At 51.0% G+C, this 15,145-nt stretch overlaps 1 protein-coding gene across 10 annotated transcripts in view; it reads right to left on the bottom strand.

Annotated features, from left to right (window-relative positions):
• Positions 1 to 15,145, bottom strand: part of TDP1 (tyrosyl-DNA phosphodiesterase 1) — a 73,023-nt gene that overhangs the window by 14,635 nt on the left and 43,243 nt on the right. For 6 of the 10 annotated variants that reach the window (XM_027552707.1, XM_027552705.1, XM_027552704.1 and 3 more), the window contains one exon: positions 3,014 to 3,161. In XM_027552707.1, the coding sequence (XP_027408508.1) occupies positions 3,014 to 3,161 (148 nt within the window). Of the gene's footprint in view, positions 1 to 3,013; positions 3,162 to 15,145 lie in introns of those variants that run through there. The other 4 variants (XM_027552710.1, XM_027552709.1, XM_027552703.1 and 1 more) reach the window with 2 other exon arrangements.

Genomic DNA, 15,145 nt, shown 5'->3' with positions numbered 1-15,145 from the left:
CTCTGGGCTCCTGCAGCCTCCACAAGATGACTGATGACCTGGCAGAGATCTCCGGTGCCCTCAAAATCAAATCCATAAATGTTAATTCTCTGAGGGCCACACAGAGGTCTCCTGCTTTCTCAGAAGCTCCGCAGAACAGTACGTGACATGGACGAGGTAGAGCGGCTGAAGGACAACGTCTCCTGTGCTGCAAAAACCCTTTAGCTGCTTCCTCCAGATAAAACACATCACCTCACTCACCAGTAAAACTCCCTGGCAGTCAGCTCCTACCTCTTGGGTGGCTTCCTAGCTCACACCAAACCCCCTTCTCTGCAAGCAGGCCCCTACTTGGGGCCGGGGCTGGGAAGGAGAGGCGTGGAGGGCAGACCCAAGCTTGGGCAGTGACTAGAAATGCAGAACGGCCTGCAACGGAGCCGAGAAGGTCCGCGATGGAGCTGCAGCGGGGGCGGCAGCCCACAGAGCCCGTCATCGGGGGCTGGCTAGCCCGGCCCTCCACACCTCCACTGTCCTTCCCATCCCGTAATCCCACCACACTCCCTCTTCTGTGGGCCTAAGGCAGCTCAAGCTGGTTTCTGAAAAATGCACCTAAAAGACCTTAGATATGCACTGAGACCTCTGGGCTCTGCTCACTTGGGCCCAGCGCCCTCCTCACGCGTCTCACAGCCAGCTTATGCCTGGGACGTCTCTCAGCCCTCCTCATGCATCTCAGCGGCCAGCCTATGCCCGGGACGTCTCTCAGCCCTCCTCATGCGTCTCACAGCCAGCTTATGCCTGGGACGTCTCTCAACACTCCTCACGCGTCTCTCAGCCCTCCTCACGTGTCCCACAGCCAGCCTATGCCCGGGGTGTCTCACAGCCAGCCTATGCCCGGGGCGTCTCTCAAGCCTCCTCATGTGTCTCAGCAGCCAGCTTATGCCCGGGGCTTCTCTCACACAAGGCATCTGTTTCACTGCGACAACATCCTTGATCAGCTCGACCGTCAGGCCCTTGGGAGGCGAGGTCAGATACCCAGTCAGTGATGACTCGCTGAAGGACATGGCCATCTGCCCAGATGGGAAGAAGCCTGATGACGAGACGGCGGTGGTGTGTGGGTTCCTGAGTGTGTGCAGGAGGCCTGCCGTGAAGCGTGGGATCTGCACGTGGAAACATGACAAGGAACTGCTTACTCGAGAGCCCGCTGCCTCAGGAAGTCAGCTCCACAGCCCCCCTGCCGGAGGCCTCAATCTTGACCCTGGGGGCACAGTGTAGGATGGGGGAGTCCATCTTTCAATATTCTTGCCCGATGGTCTTTATACATGACTACATCCTTATTTTAGCTAGAATGGTGGTATACCTCTACAGTGGTGTGTTAGTTGCTCTGTTGTGTCCTACTCTTTGCAACCCCATGGACTGTGGCCCACCAGGCTCCTCTGTCTGGGCAAGAATGCTGGAGTGGGTTGCCACGCCCTCCTCCAGGGGATCTTCTCGACCCAGGGATCAAACTGGCATCTCTCATGTCTCCTGCATTGGCAGGCAGGTTCTTTACCATCTGAGCGAAGAGTCTAGTCTACAGTCATTCTGGGGATTCTAAACGATTATGGCCATTCTTTCTCTAATGTACACATAGAAGCAACATAGGAGGTAAAAATTAGTCGCTTAGAGGGGTTGAGAGCTTCTGGAAGTGCAGCATACTTCTTTCCTGTTTTCATTTTTGTGATGAGGGATCACGTCGGAACAGTTAGAAAGGACTGGAAGTTTGCAGATGCTGACAACAAAAGCCAATGAGTGACACAGAATTTACTCCACGACTTAAGCTATTACTGGAAGATAATTCTAGCCTGAGTTCAGAGCTATAGCCACTATGGTCACAGCACCTGAGTATTAGTTCCCTAGTGCTGAGGACTCACTACCTCCCGATGACACAGCTGAGCGATCCCAGGAGGGTCGGGGGGACGGAGCATTGGGGGCTGCTGGATCCGACGAGCTGGGGGGGCCTGTGGAAGTCGCCTCCTCGTCTGCAACCCCCTCTGTGACAGGGCTGCCCCAGGACAGCCTGTGAGACGGCTCTGTGAGAAATCCCCCGAGACTGAGAGAAGGCGCTCTCAGCCCACCTCAAGACGATGCCCTCACGTCGCGGGGCCTGGAGGGAAGTCTCAGGACCAGCTCACAGCACTCCCCTGGCTGAGTCTCCTGGTCCAGGCTGAGTGGAGTGCCAAGGGCCAGCATCACGGGTGTGCTTACCAGCAACTCAACTACAGTGAGTGGCAAGAAAAGAACAAGGACACTGAGAGAAAGACACGGCTTCCTGCGTGGTGCCCTCCTGGGGGCTTCCCAGTGACTGTGACAGCAGGTCCTCCGTGACCCTGGGACCCCGTCTCCAGCAGACGCTGTGAGCCCCCCTGCCTCCAGGCTGGTGCTCAGGCCAGTTCCTCCATAGCCTGCCTTTCCTGTTCCTCTCCACTGACCGAGAATCCTCAGGATCCTTCACTGCCCCTCCTCAAGACGTCCTGCTCCTAAAGGTGGTCTGCGGTCACCCCACCCCAGAACAAATCTCACACTTGGTTGACTCCTCCCTTTGCTGATATTGTAGTAACTTTCACATTCTGGTTCACAATCTTTATTTAAAGACTGTTATTAACTTTACCCAAAGCAAGATCTTCCATCACCTACTGGATATACTCCTTGAGAGCAGTGATCATACAGCACCCAAAGGAGTGATCGGGGAAACAAATTCACAGCTGTTTGACCTCCTGACCTTGGGCAGGTCACGGAGACTAAAGAAGAGAACCCGAGTGCACGCACGCCGAGTCACTTCAGTCATGTCTGACTCCGTGCGACCCATGGACTATAAGCCCACCAGGCGCCCCGTCCATGGGAGTCTCTAGGCAAGAACGCTGGAGTGGGTTGCCGGGCCCTCCTCTAGGGACTCTTCCCAACCCAGGGATCAAACCGGCATCTCTTATGTCTCCTGTGTTGGCAGGTGCGTTCTTCACCACTAGCACCACCTGGGAAGCCCAGAGATGGGAGTACATACCCCCTCCCTCTCGCTCACGCCGGTCAGGCAGCCGAGTGGACTTACAAACGCTGACGGTAGAAAGAGGACGCCGAGCTCGTAGGAGCGGATCATCAGCTGGGTGCCGCTCTTCTCCAGCGCGCCCCAGGCGGCCTTGGACAGGTTGGCGCTGCGGGGACAAGAAAAGAGCGGGACTCAGTGAGGCGTCTCGGCGTGGGTCCAACGCCCCCAGCGGCGAGAGCAGCGGTCAGCGCCCAGAGCCCCATTCACATCCATTCAGCTTCCGGCACGGTCCTGCGTTTGGGGAAAAGTTAAGTGAAGTGAAAGTGAAGTCATTCAGTTGTGTCCGACTCTTTGTGACCCCATGGACTGTAGCCTACCAAGCTCCTCCATCCATGGGGTTTTCCAGGAATGTAAATCCTGCTGTGTTCTTCAAGGTTTATCCAACTGCCCGAAAAGCTTCACTCTCATCTGCGTTTTTCCTTGAGGGAGGGCTATTAAAATAATTATCCTTCCTTAGAAAGATTCCCCGCTTCTTCCTATGAAAAACGCTTCCTGTTCACGCCCTAGCCAGGATGTGGGATGTTGTACATAAAAGCTGCACTTAAGAAAAAACTAAGTCAAGGATATGGAAATCAAAACCACAACGAGCAACCCATACCTGGCAATGCGTGGGTGCTAAGTCACTTCAGTGGTGTTCGGCTCAGTGTGGTCCCGCGGGCTGTAGCCCCGCCAGACTCCTCTGTCCGAGGGATTCTCCTGGCAAGAACTCTGGAGTGGGTTGCCACTTCCTTCTCCAGGGGATCTTCCCGACCCAGGGACTGAACCTGTGTCTCTTATGTCTCCTGCATTTGCAGGAAGGTTCTTTACCACTAGCACCACCTGGGAAGCCCCCATTACACCTGGGAAGCTCTGTCAATGGCTATGGTCAAAAAGACTACAAATAACAAATTAACGCTGGTGAGGATGTGAGGAAAAGGGAACCTGGTGCAGTGCTGGTGGGAATGTAAACTGACGCCGTCACTACGGACACAGTGTGGAGGCTCCTCAAAACACTAGAAACAGAACTGCCACAGGCCCAGCAATCCCAGCCCTGGGTTTATGTTCTAAGGAGAAAAACAAGCAGTGATTCGAAAAGATACATGTGCCCTGTGTTCACAGTAGCATTATTTATGATAGTCAAGATACTGAAGCAACCAAGCGCCCACTGCAGATGAACAGATAAAGATGTGGTGTGTTATGCAAATACACCGTGGAATGCTACTCAGTAGTGAAAAAGTGAAATTTTGTTGCCATGTGCACCAACATGGATGGACACAGAGAGTAGTATGCTTGTGAAGTCAGACACAGAAAAATACTGTATGTTACGACGTATGTAGGAATCTAAAAATAAGAAACAACTACACATGCTGAAACATAAACAGACTCACAGATACAGAGAACAAACCAGAGGGCATGGTGGGGAGGGAGGAGGCGGGGCAAGACTGGGGACGGGGCTGAAGACGCGCCCCCTGCCCGCACAGAGTGAACAGGCTGCAGGGAATCACGCATGGGCGTCGTAAAGAGTCCACCTGCCAATGCAGGAGACTCCAGTTTGACCCCTTGTCTGAGACGATCTCCTGGAGGAGGAAATGGCAACCCGCTCCAGTATTCTTGCCTGGAGAATCCCATGGACAAAGGAGCCTGGTGGAATCTTTCTAGACCTGGGGACGAACTCATGTCTCCTGCATTGGAAGGCAGATTCTTAACCATTGGACTACCAGGGAGGTCCTAGAGACATTATCTTATGAAAAACTATAGATCGAGTATAATCTATAAAAATACCTGAAAATAGTATGATGACTCAACTATACTTAAAAAAAAACTATGTCAGTATCACTTTATAGAGTAAGATGACACTGATAAACACATTCCCTTTCCTGCTAATTTTACTTTCAGTGAAAAGAAACCAGCATCCTGTTTTATGTAGATTAAGAGCTGTGGACACGGCTGGAATCGCGGTGGAAGGAAGGAGGCTGGGACCTGACCAGAGGGGAGGTGCCAAGGCAAGCAAGTCGCCAGGAGTGGAGATGAAAAGGCTCTGAAGCATCTTTGGAAACTCTCGCAGCAAGTAGGGCCAGAACCTCTCATCCAAAAATTGATTACTCGCAGGAAACATTTTTTCAATTAGGTTCACCCAAACTCTATTTCATTTTTAGAATGGAGAGAAAACCTCAGCTATTCAGACCCTTAAAGCCTGACTTCATTGGGTAACAGAATATTTAAAGATTCATTCGCTGGGGCATCAACTATTCTCCTGAACTTCGGGCCGGAACTACTGCTGTGGGAATCTGAGTCAAGGAGAGACAGGCAGCAGCAAGGTGAACAGAACCGTTTCTAGTCAGGGTGCTAAGGGAACACACAGGAGAGGCACCGAGACCAGAGCTGAGGGAGCTCTTAACGCAAGTAAGCCACAGCGTCAAATCACAGAGGTGTATTTGCAGACCTCCCGCCCTCCTGAACGGACCAGGGGACTTGCTTTGATGTGCAGGAGCCATAGTCATGAGCATCACCATCTGTGATGTGTCACGAAAACGCAAAAGGAGAGGAAGCGGGAAGCTGACAATACAGTGATACTATGACTCTAGGAAAAAAATACGGCTCCTTAGAGGTCCAAGATGACAGCATGCTTTTATTTCTCTTGCTTGTTAGTAATGTGAAGTGACCTCCAGGGCAGAGACACAGGTTTTAATGGCAAAACCAACCAGTGTGAGGTGGAAGCCGTCTTCCTGTGAATTTTTTCCCAGCTTCCTAGATTATCACCGCCTGGTAACTCTCTCCATGTGGCAGCACAGCACCGCAGGTAAAAGGCACTTTCTGGAAGGCTAATTTCCACTCTTCCCTCACTAGTCTCATTTTCCTCAACATCCCAAGATCTGAGGGCTTATTCCAAGATAAACATCAACGGAGACCATGAGGACACCTCTTCAGATGGTCTCTTCCAGCCCTGCTTTGTACTTGGCTTCTAAGAGAATTCTAAGCACCTAGAACCTTAAAGTCTATCCTGAATAATGAGACTAAAAAGTCTCTTCCAGGCTGTCTAGGTGATAAACTTTTATTCCTTGAAACAGCATCCTTAATAATTCTTTACACTCCGAATACACTTTGGATCACTGGTACCCAGGACAGCCACAGCCAGGACACGGGGTGTACACGTGCAGACTCTGACCTGCCTGTGTATGGACGGTGAGGGTGGGTGCCTGCCAGTGTCTGGCAGAGGCACAGTGGCACCATAAGCCTCCTGATGACAAGCTCTTTTGTTCTTGAAACGCCAAAGCAGTCTTAGCTTCCAATCTTCTCCAGCCAGGACTCACGTCCACAGCCTGTCCTGGCTTTCCGCTGTGGCCACTGCAGCCCGCGAGCTCACTCTCCCATGTCTCCTCTGTCTCCTGCGGGCCTGAGCTGCGGCTTGTCCCCCAGGGCTGCGCTTTCTGGGTACTGTCTGTGCTTCATCACCAGAGAGGGCCGGGTTTGAACTGACTTTGCGTTCTTCGGGGGTATCAAACACTTGTACGTTGGAGAACTTCGGAGGGCGGGACTCTGGATGTGCTGTGTTGTACCGCCTTTCAGAAGTAAGCCACTAAGAAAGTCAGGTGGCTGGGTTGAATCACAGATATACAACTACAGATATGAAGGAACTACATATATAGTGGACTGACTATAAGTCATTGCTGAGCAAGTAATAAAAACAGGGGCTTCAGGGGGATAGATATGCACGTTAGTTAGGGTTCAATCAGAGAAGTAGAAGCACTTTGAAGGCTAAATTTACAGGGATTTGACACCAGAGCTCCAGGAGTCAGTAAAGTAGCCTGGGTAACGTTGCTGACTTTGCCCTGGTTTCACAGCCTGAAGTCTGTAGGGTGGGCAGGAGCCAACGAGGATGAACACACAGTGGAGGAGAACAAGCTGGAACCACAGCAACAAGCAGAAACCCCACCAACAAGCTATAGCCATGGCGTCTTCGGGGCAGCCCTGACCAGAAACGTGCAAGAGAAGGGACTCTGCACAACAGACCTGGCTCAGCCCAGGCAAGCGGACACGCTACGAAGCCTCCACCGGGCGGAAGGTTTTTCCCTGGAGCCCCCAGCTAAGCAGACTAACAGTCAGTTATTCAACGGGGCACTTTATGGAGCCCCGATCACTGCAGATGGTGACTGCAGCCATGAAATTAAAAGACGCTTACTCCTTGGAAGGCAAGTTATGACCAACCTAGATAGCGTATTAAAAAGCAGAGACATTACTTTGCCAACAGAGGTCCCTTTAGTCAAGGCTGTGGTTTTTCCAGTAGTCATGTATGGATGTGGGAGTTGGACTATAAAGAAAGCTGAGCACTGAAGAATTGATGCTTTTGAACTGTGGTGTTGGAGAAGACTCTTGAGAGTCCCTTGGACTGCAAGGAGATGCAACCAGTCCATCCTAAAGGAAACCAGTCCTGGGTGTTCATTGGAAAGACTGATGTTGAAACTGAAACTCCAATATTTTGGCCACCTGATGCGAAGAGCTGACTCATTGGAAAAGACCCTGATGCTGGGAAAGATTGAGGGCAGGAGGAGAAGGGGATGACAGAGGATGAGATGGCTGGATGGCATCACCGACTCAATGGACATGAGTTTGAGTAAACTCCGGGAGTTGGTGATGGACAGGGAGGCCTGGCATGCTGCGGTTAATGGGGTCGCAAAGAGTTGGACATGATTGAGAGATTGAACTGAACTGAACTGAATGACCAGGAGCTCAGCTGTGGTCTATTTTCTGCCAGGGCCTGCAGAGCATGGCTGTTAAGAGATCTGATCTCAGCCCACAATATGGGAATTCTGTCCCATGGCTTAAACCTTGAAGGCTAAATTTAAACTAATAACGTATAATGGACAAGTCCTAAAATAAAGCTCAGCAAAGCACAGGAAGGCCGTGGAAGGGACACGGAGAAGAAAGGAAGGCCAGTGTTGAGAAGAGTCACCACCTCCCACGCCGGCCTGAGCCCTGGAGCGGCTGATGGAGCTGAAGGTTCCGCTGGAAGGCGTGTGAACCCCAAAGGATGACTGCTGCTCTGGGAACTGTGTCCTCTGACACAACATCGCTTTTGTCACTGGCCCTTGACCTTTCATCGCTGGGCCTCTGCCCCAGCGCAGAGATGCCCAACAGACCGAGCTTTTAGCCACGCCTCCTGGAGGAGGGGTGGGCAGCAGATGCCACAAACAGACGGTGGACAGCTGGACAGCGACGCGAGAGGGGATGGGGACGCGAGAGGGGATGGGGACGGAGCAGCTGGGTGACGAGGGCGGGAAGGACGAGCTTGGGCTTGGGCTGCGGTCTCGTTGTCCCCAAGCCCCACAGCTGCCTGCCTGCCTCTCTCTCTCTCACACACACAATGATGCCGTGCTTCACATTCCACTTTGCATTTGCTGTAGATTTCCCTGTGCTGCACCTGAGCTCCGTTTCTCTGTATGTACTGAAAAACACTTTTTGCGAGGAATATGGAAAGATATTGTCACTGCAAAGGATGTGATTGTATCTAAGTATATGCAAAGATACAGTCTTTAATTCTGACAGATCCTCTCGCATTTCTAAACCTACGTTTAATTCTGTGAATCTTCTACTCGTAGATTACATCACCAGCCTTTTTTACTAATGTACAGTGTGCTCTAGTGTCCTGTTGCTGCTCTGTAACAAACGGCCACAAATGCACTGGCTTCAAACACCGCCAGTCCTCGACCTCACGCTCTGGAGACCAGCCGGGATGGGTCCTGCTGTGCTGAAACAAGGTGTCGGCAGCTTTCCTATCTTTGTCTCAAAACCTCTGCTGTCAGCCTTCTACGCAAGTAATACTCTTAACTGCCAGAGCCCATGGGCTTTCTGTACTCCTTATTCTTCTAGACCAGTGGTTCTCACTGGGGGTGACTTCGCTCTGAGGGGCATTTAGCAATGTCTGGGGCGTTCTCTAGAGGCCAGAAGCACTGCTGGACACGCAGCAGTGCACAGCGGCCCGGTCGTGGGGTGCCACCGCTGAGCGTCCGCTCCAGACCGCTCTGCTGCAGGGCGGCGTTCCTCCTCTGCCTCTGGCCTCTGAGGCCCCCTCTCCACGTGCCTACCCTGGTTCTCTCCCAGCTCTCGGACTCAGCCTCTCTCACGTTTGCTGCTCTTGCCACCCGGTTCTGTACCCTCAGGAGTTTGAGCAAACTTGAGGAGGTGGTGGAGGACAGGGAGGCCTGGCGTGCTGCAGTCCATGGGGTCGCAGAGTTGGACACGACTGAGCGACTGAACAACGACCGTGCCCTCTAAGCTGACACTCTGTCCTTGTGTCTCTCCTCTCGTCTCTTCCCTGGGAGTTTCCCACTCACCAACTGCAACTGTCATTTGAACAAAATGATGCTCAGATTCGGCCAGCTTGGACGGCTCACCAAATTTCCAAATGGGCATCTCCAGTCACAAGCTGGATTTCTCAATGGGGATACCGCATGGTCATCCCAAACCCGGCTTTCTAAAAATCAAAACTCATCAGCATGCCTTCCCTTCTGAAAACCAGCCTCCTTCTGAATTTGCTTCTGTCTAGTCTCAGGCAGGCTCAGAAGTCGCAGTCTTTTGGACTTGTTGGCTCACGTGGAAACTATATAGAGGCAGGTATCAAGTTTTTTTTTCTTTTTCTGCCCCTTATAACATCTTTTTTTTTTGGCTGCGTTGGGTTTTTGTTGCTGCAAGCAGGCTTTCTGCAGGTGTGGTGCACAAGCGTCTCACTGAGGGGGTTTCCCCTGTGGAACATGGCTCTAGAGCGTGCGGGCTTAGCCACCCCAAGGCATGTGGAATCTCCTTGGACCAGGATTCAAACTCATGTCCCGTGCATTGGCAGGAGGATTCCCAACCACTGGCCCACCAGGGAAGTCCATAACATCCTCTATTTCCAAGAAGATCTGCCCAGTTCAGCCCTTCCCACTCCAGACCTCAGCTCCACATGAACTCCTCTGTCTCTGACTGTGTCTTCCCCCTGGGGCTCTCTAAGCGCCAGTGCAGCCTTTCTCCTTAAGCACATATCAAGGCTTAAGAACCTCCACAGTCTGACCAAATCTATGCCCTTCAATTTTATCTCGCATCATGGTCTTTCAGGATTCCTCTACTCTTGACTTAATTGATATACCGGCTGCCTCCACATCTTTGCAAACATCATTTCCTCCACCACGATGTCTCCCACCCTGCCCACTCGTGATGTGATGACGACCCTTTCCTCCTCCACAGATTCCAGCTCTTTGAAGAAGCTGTTGATGGCTATTCTAGCCCACAGATGTCTGCTGGCTCTGAATCCTGCAGATGTTAGGCAGGCGAGAAACGTGTTATTAATTCAAGCAAAGAGCCTGACACGCAAAGGCTTAGAAGATACAATGTATCAAGACTTTTGTTCACTGCAGCTAAGAGAGTTAACCACAAAAATATAGAGGAAAGGTCTAACTGCTGACAATTAAGCAGGAGAGGCACAGTGGAGCAAAGGGCGAGAGCAGAACCTGAGTTCGCACACACTTCAATCCTACTGAGGGCCAATCCCACTCATCTTCAGGTTCTGCACCTACACAGTAGGGTAACACACCCGCCTCATAAAAGTGACCTGCAGGTACCTCCCTGCTGGGCCCGTGGCTAAGACTCCAGGGATCTCTCACAGGGATCAAACTAGATCCCACAATCTGCAACTAAAGACCCTGGCATGCTACAACTAGGACCCTGCACAGCCAAATAAATATTAAAAAAAAACAGTGTGTTAAATCCCAGGCACATACATGATGCTTAACAGATGCTACCTATTACCATCATGATACTTGGCTGAATTTATGGGAGGGTGACTGGTTCTTCTCTGGCGGGACTCACCAAGCACTGGCATTCTCCAGGAGGCAGGTCCATTCAGGTCTCCTAATCCTAGAAGGTTACAGTGGTCCATGGGTTCAAAAATTACTCATCAGATTGTTTCACCAATTTAGCAATCCCACCACAAGTGTCCAAGGCAGAGACAGAGGGACCTTCTATTTTATTTTGTAAAGAATGATTTGGGACTCCTGGATACAGATATATGTCCCCCAAATTTCACTACAGATATGAGAGTTACAGTGCCAGGAATTTAAAAGCATGGTTAAAATTAAAGCAGATGTCTTGTGAGGTTAATTACCACAAAGGACACGTCATATCTGTGTTTTGGGGGCTGATATCTGACTGACAGATACAATATATTAACAAAGAAAAGTCAGCAGGAAAAGAAAAATGAAAACGATTACGACCTTGCATTTCCACTGATTAGCAAAGTGAAGCATCAGAAGAGATCCTTGGGTGTGGGTTTTCGCAAGTAGTGCTCCTGACTGACTCTGGTCACCAAACAGACGAGGAGTCCACACGCAGCCCCACTCTGCTTCTCAGTCACAGTCACGGCCCGCTTCCTAATCTGCACTCGGAAGCCGGGCTCCCATTCCACGGCACAGGCCAGCCTAATGGCCAACCTGCACTGTAAAAGACCCCTCTCTCTTTGACCCCACAAATCAAATTAACAAGGGCTTTAGAAGCCATCAGCTTAGTATCCAGAACCCAAAATGGCAAAGAATACTGTGCTTTGGGATCAAAAGTTGCTTTTCAAATCTCAAGTCAAAATTGGTATTTAGAATATCATGTCAAAGAACTTCAGCATATACTTAATAGTAACCAATGAGCCAGAATTGCTATTTCATTTTTGACTGAAACGTTCCATTATTTTGGACCGTCTCCTGTGGTGGACGGGCAAAACAAGGACTTGAAAAGAGCAACAGATTCGTAAGATTTTTAAAAATAATTAATTAATTTTAATTGGAGAATAACTTATTTACAATATTGTGGTGGTTTTTGCCATACATCTACAAGAACCACCCACAGGTGCAGGTTTGAGTTCCGGTTTTGGCCAGCTGTTACCTTGGGCTTAACATCCTTTGGCATCAATTTCTTTGCCTGTAATATGGGTTTAGCACCATATGTTCACTTCACTGGGTTATAATGAGTGATGAAAACATCAACAATAAGGTGAATGTGCTTAGGAAATCGTAAAGCACGGCACGAAGGTAACATCTGGAAAGCATCAATACTTTTTTAAAAAAGGATTTATTTGTTTATTAAGCTGTGCCAGGCCTCAGTTGCAATATGTGGGATCTAGCTCCCTGACCAGGGATCGAACCCAGGCCCCCTGCATGGGAAGCATGGAGTCCCAGCCGCTGTACCACCAGAGACGTCCTGGAACGTATAGGTACTTTTAACAGATCTGTGAAATGGTGTTAGAAGGCTTTGGGAGGTTATTTATTGTAATATTAACTTTTTATTAAACATGAAGTGAAGCGAAAGTTGCCCAGTCGTGTCTGACTCTTTGCGACCCCATGGACTTCTCTAGGTCAGAACACTGGAGTGGGAAGACGTTCCCTTCTCCAGGGGGATCTTCCCAATCCAGGAATTGAACCCAGGTCTCCTGAATTGCAGGCAGATTCTTTACCAGCTGAGCCACCAGGGAAGCCCTTTTCCTAAATCCAGGGAGTCCTCTATTCAGATCAGGACAGTGGGGTCTGGGAGTGGTTTCTAGAACCCCGAGGGCTCCATGGACACAGCACGAAGTCCCCGACGCAGCCCAGTCCCTGACTCTCGACGTGGGGAAGCAGCTTAGAGAACGGAAGGAGCTGTCGAGAAGCAGAGGTGTGGCTGTGGGCAGTGGACCATGTGCGTGAAAGGTCTGATAAACAGCCCGTATCCGGTCAATTAACCTGAGGGCCCTCTGAAGGCCTTCTGAAGAGGAGCTCTCCCCTGAGCCCCCACGAGTCCGTGAGGGCAGGCCTCTGACCTCCGCTTCCCGGCCGGGGGCACGGCCTCTGCACTGAAGCGCGGAGCCCAGGAGTGGCTTCCATTAAGGTCTTCGCGACGCGTGGGCCGCCTCGCTGGGGCGAGCGACCGGCTCCGCAAGGCCTGCGGTGCCGGGAATTCTCCCGCACAGTTCTGTCCACAGCCCTGCGGGCGACCTAGTTCCTCCAGCTGCCCCGGCCTGCTCTCGCCAGCCCGCTCCTGTGTCCTCCAGGTCTTTCTGTAAGAAGGCCTTTACGTGAACGGCCCTCTGCTCTGCCCTTCTGCGGCCACCTTTGTCTGGAACTTTGCACCAGCTTCTTCTGCCCTCACGCTTTAGTTTCTCTTTTCTGTCCCATAAACCAATTCCAGAAAGAGTTGTGACTTGGAAGAAGGAGCTGTTCAAGCTCTGGTTCGACCATGTCCTCGAGGAGCAGCCTCGGCTCTGCGCCGTTTCTATGTTTATGAAATATCTGCTCTCCTTAGATCCAGAGCACAGGGTGGCATTACCATGAAAACAGTACATCAAAGCCTTGAACAACGATGGATGTTATCAGTAACATCAGTTCACAGGCCCTGAGCTCCGGCACCTGAAAAGCCTCCAGTCCTCTGACGTCACTCCAGGCCCCCCCACCCCCCGCGAGCCCAGCCCCGCCCACCGGCCTGCAGCCCCTGCACAGCGCCCCCTGCCTGCCCCTCCTGCAGCGCGCTCTGCCTCAGGTTTTCAAGTACATGGCTTCTTCCACCTGGTGTGTCCCCTCGATCTGTCACACACAAAACGGACCACGTCCCAAAGCGTGCTTATTTTACAAAGAAGTGATCTCTCTCTCCTCTGAGCCATCCCTTCCCCGGTTTTTGCCACCCTGGATACTGTCACCCTGCTTATTTAACTTCTATGCAGAGTACATCATAAGAAACGCTGGGCTGGAAGAAGCACAAGCTGGAATCAAGATTGCCCGGAGAAATATCAATCACCTCAGATATGCAGATGGCACCACCCTTATGGAAGAAAGTGAAGAGGAACTCAAAAGCCTCTTGATGAAAGTGAAAGAGGAGAGTGAAAAAGTTGGCTTAAAGCTCAACATTCAGAAAACGAAGATCATGGCATCCGGTCCCATCACTTCATGGGAAATAGATGGGGAAACAGTGGAAACAGTGTCAGACTTGATTTTTTTGGGCTCCAAAATCACTGCAGATGGTGACTGAAGCCATGAAATTAAAGGACGTTTACTCCTTGGAAGAAAAGTTATGACCAACCTAGATAGCATATTGAAAAGCAGAGACATTACTTTGCCAACAAAGGTCCGTCTAGTGAAGGCTATGGTTTTTCCAGTGGTCATGTATGGATGTGAGAGTTGGACTGTGAAGAAAGCTGAGCACCGAAGAATTGATGCTTTTGAACTGTGGTGTTGGAGAAGTCTCTTGAGAGTCCCTTGGACTGCAAGGAGATCCAACCAGTCCATTCTAAAGGAGATCAGCCCTGGGTGTTGTTTGGAAGGAATGATGCTAAAGCTGAAACTCCAGTCCTTTGGCCACCTCATGTGAAGAGTTGACTCATTGGAAAAGACTCTGATGCTGGGAGGGATTAGGGGCAGGAGGAGAAGGGGACGACAGAGGATGAGATGGCTGGATGGCATCACTGACTCGATGGACGTGAGTCTGAGTGAGCTCTGGGAGTTGGTGATGGACAGGGAGGCCTGGCCTGCTGCGATTCATGGGGTCACAAAGAGTCAGACACAACTGAGTGACTGAACTGAACTGAACTGATGCCCTTAACTGCCACAGAGTGAATCGTGAATTCCTACGAACACACACACACACACATACATACACACATGAATGTGTGCACATATCTAACTCTATCCTGATCAAGTGCTCGGCAGACTGGCAGACTGAGCAATCACTAACCCAAGCTCGGGACATGGGCAGGCCCGCAGGCCCACCTGGTACTGGGAACAGGGGCTGAGTGTGGATCTACAAAGGCAGTGCAGATGAGAGACTGGATGAGAAGGGACTTCACAGTGGGGCGACAGGAACATCCAGAAGACCCAGGCTCTGGGAGCATGGACCTCTACGCCATGTGGTTGGGTTTGGTGTGAAAAGAGTAGCTGGGCAGAAGCTGGAGAAGTCAGGCCCTCGCTCAGGTCCCGGATGTTGAGTAGTAAGTGGGAACTGATAACCAGGATGAAGAAGTGTTTCAAGAAAGCCCTGAAGGGACGCTGCAGTGGGCAAGACTCCAAGCTTCCACTGTAGAGGGCACAGGTTTGATCCCTGGTCAGGGAACTATTTAAGATTCCGAGT

The sequence above is a fragment of the Bos indicus x Bos taurus genome, chromosome 10 (assembly GCF_003369695.1).
Source record: "Bos indicus x Bos taurus breed Angus x Brahman F1 hybrid chromosome 10, Bos_hybrid_MaternalHap_v2.0, whole genome shotgun sequence".
Classification (NCBI taxonomy): domain Eukaryota; kingdom Metazoa; phylum Chordata; class Mammalia; order Artiodactyla; family Bovidae; genus Bos; species Bos indicus x Bos taurus.
The sequence above is the reverse complement of the archived record's forward strand: the minus strand, read 5'-3'. Positions and strand labels throughout refer to the sequence as shown.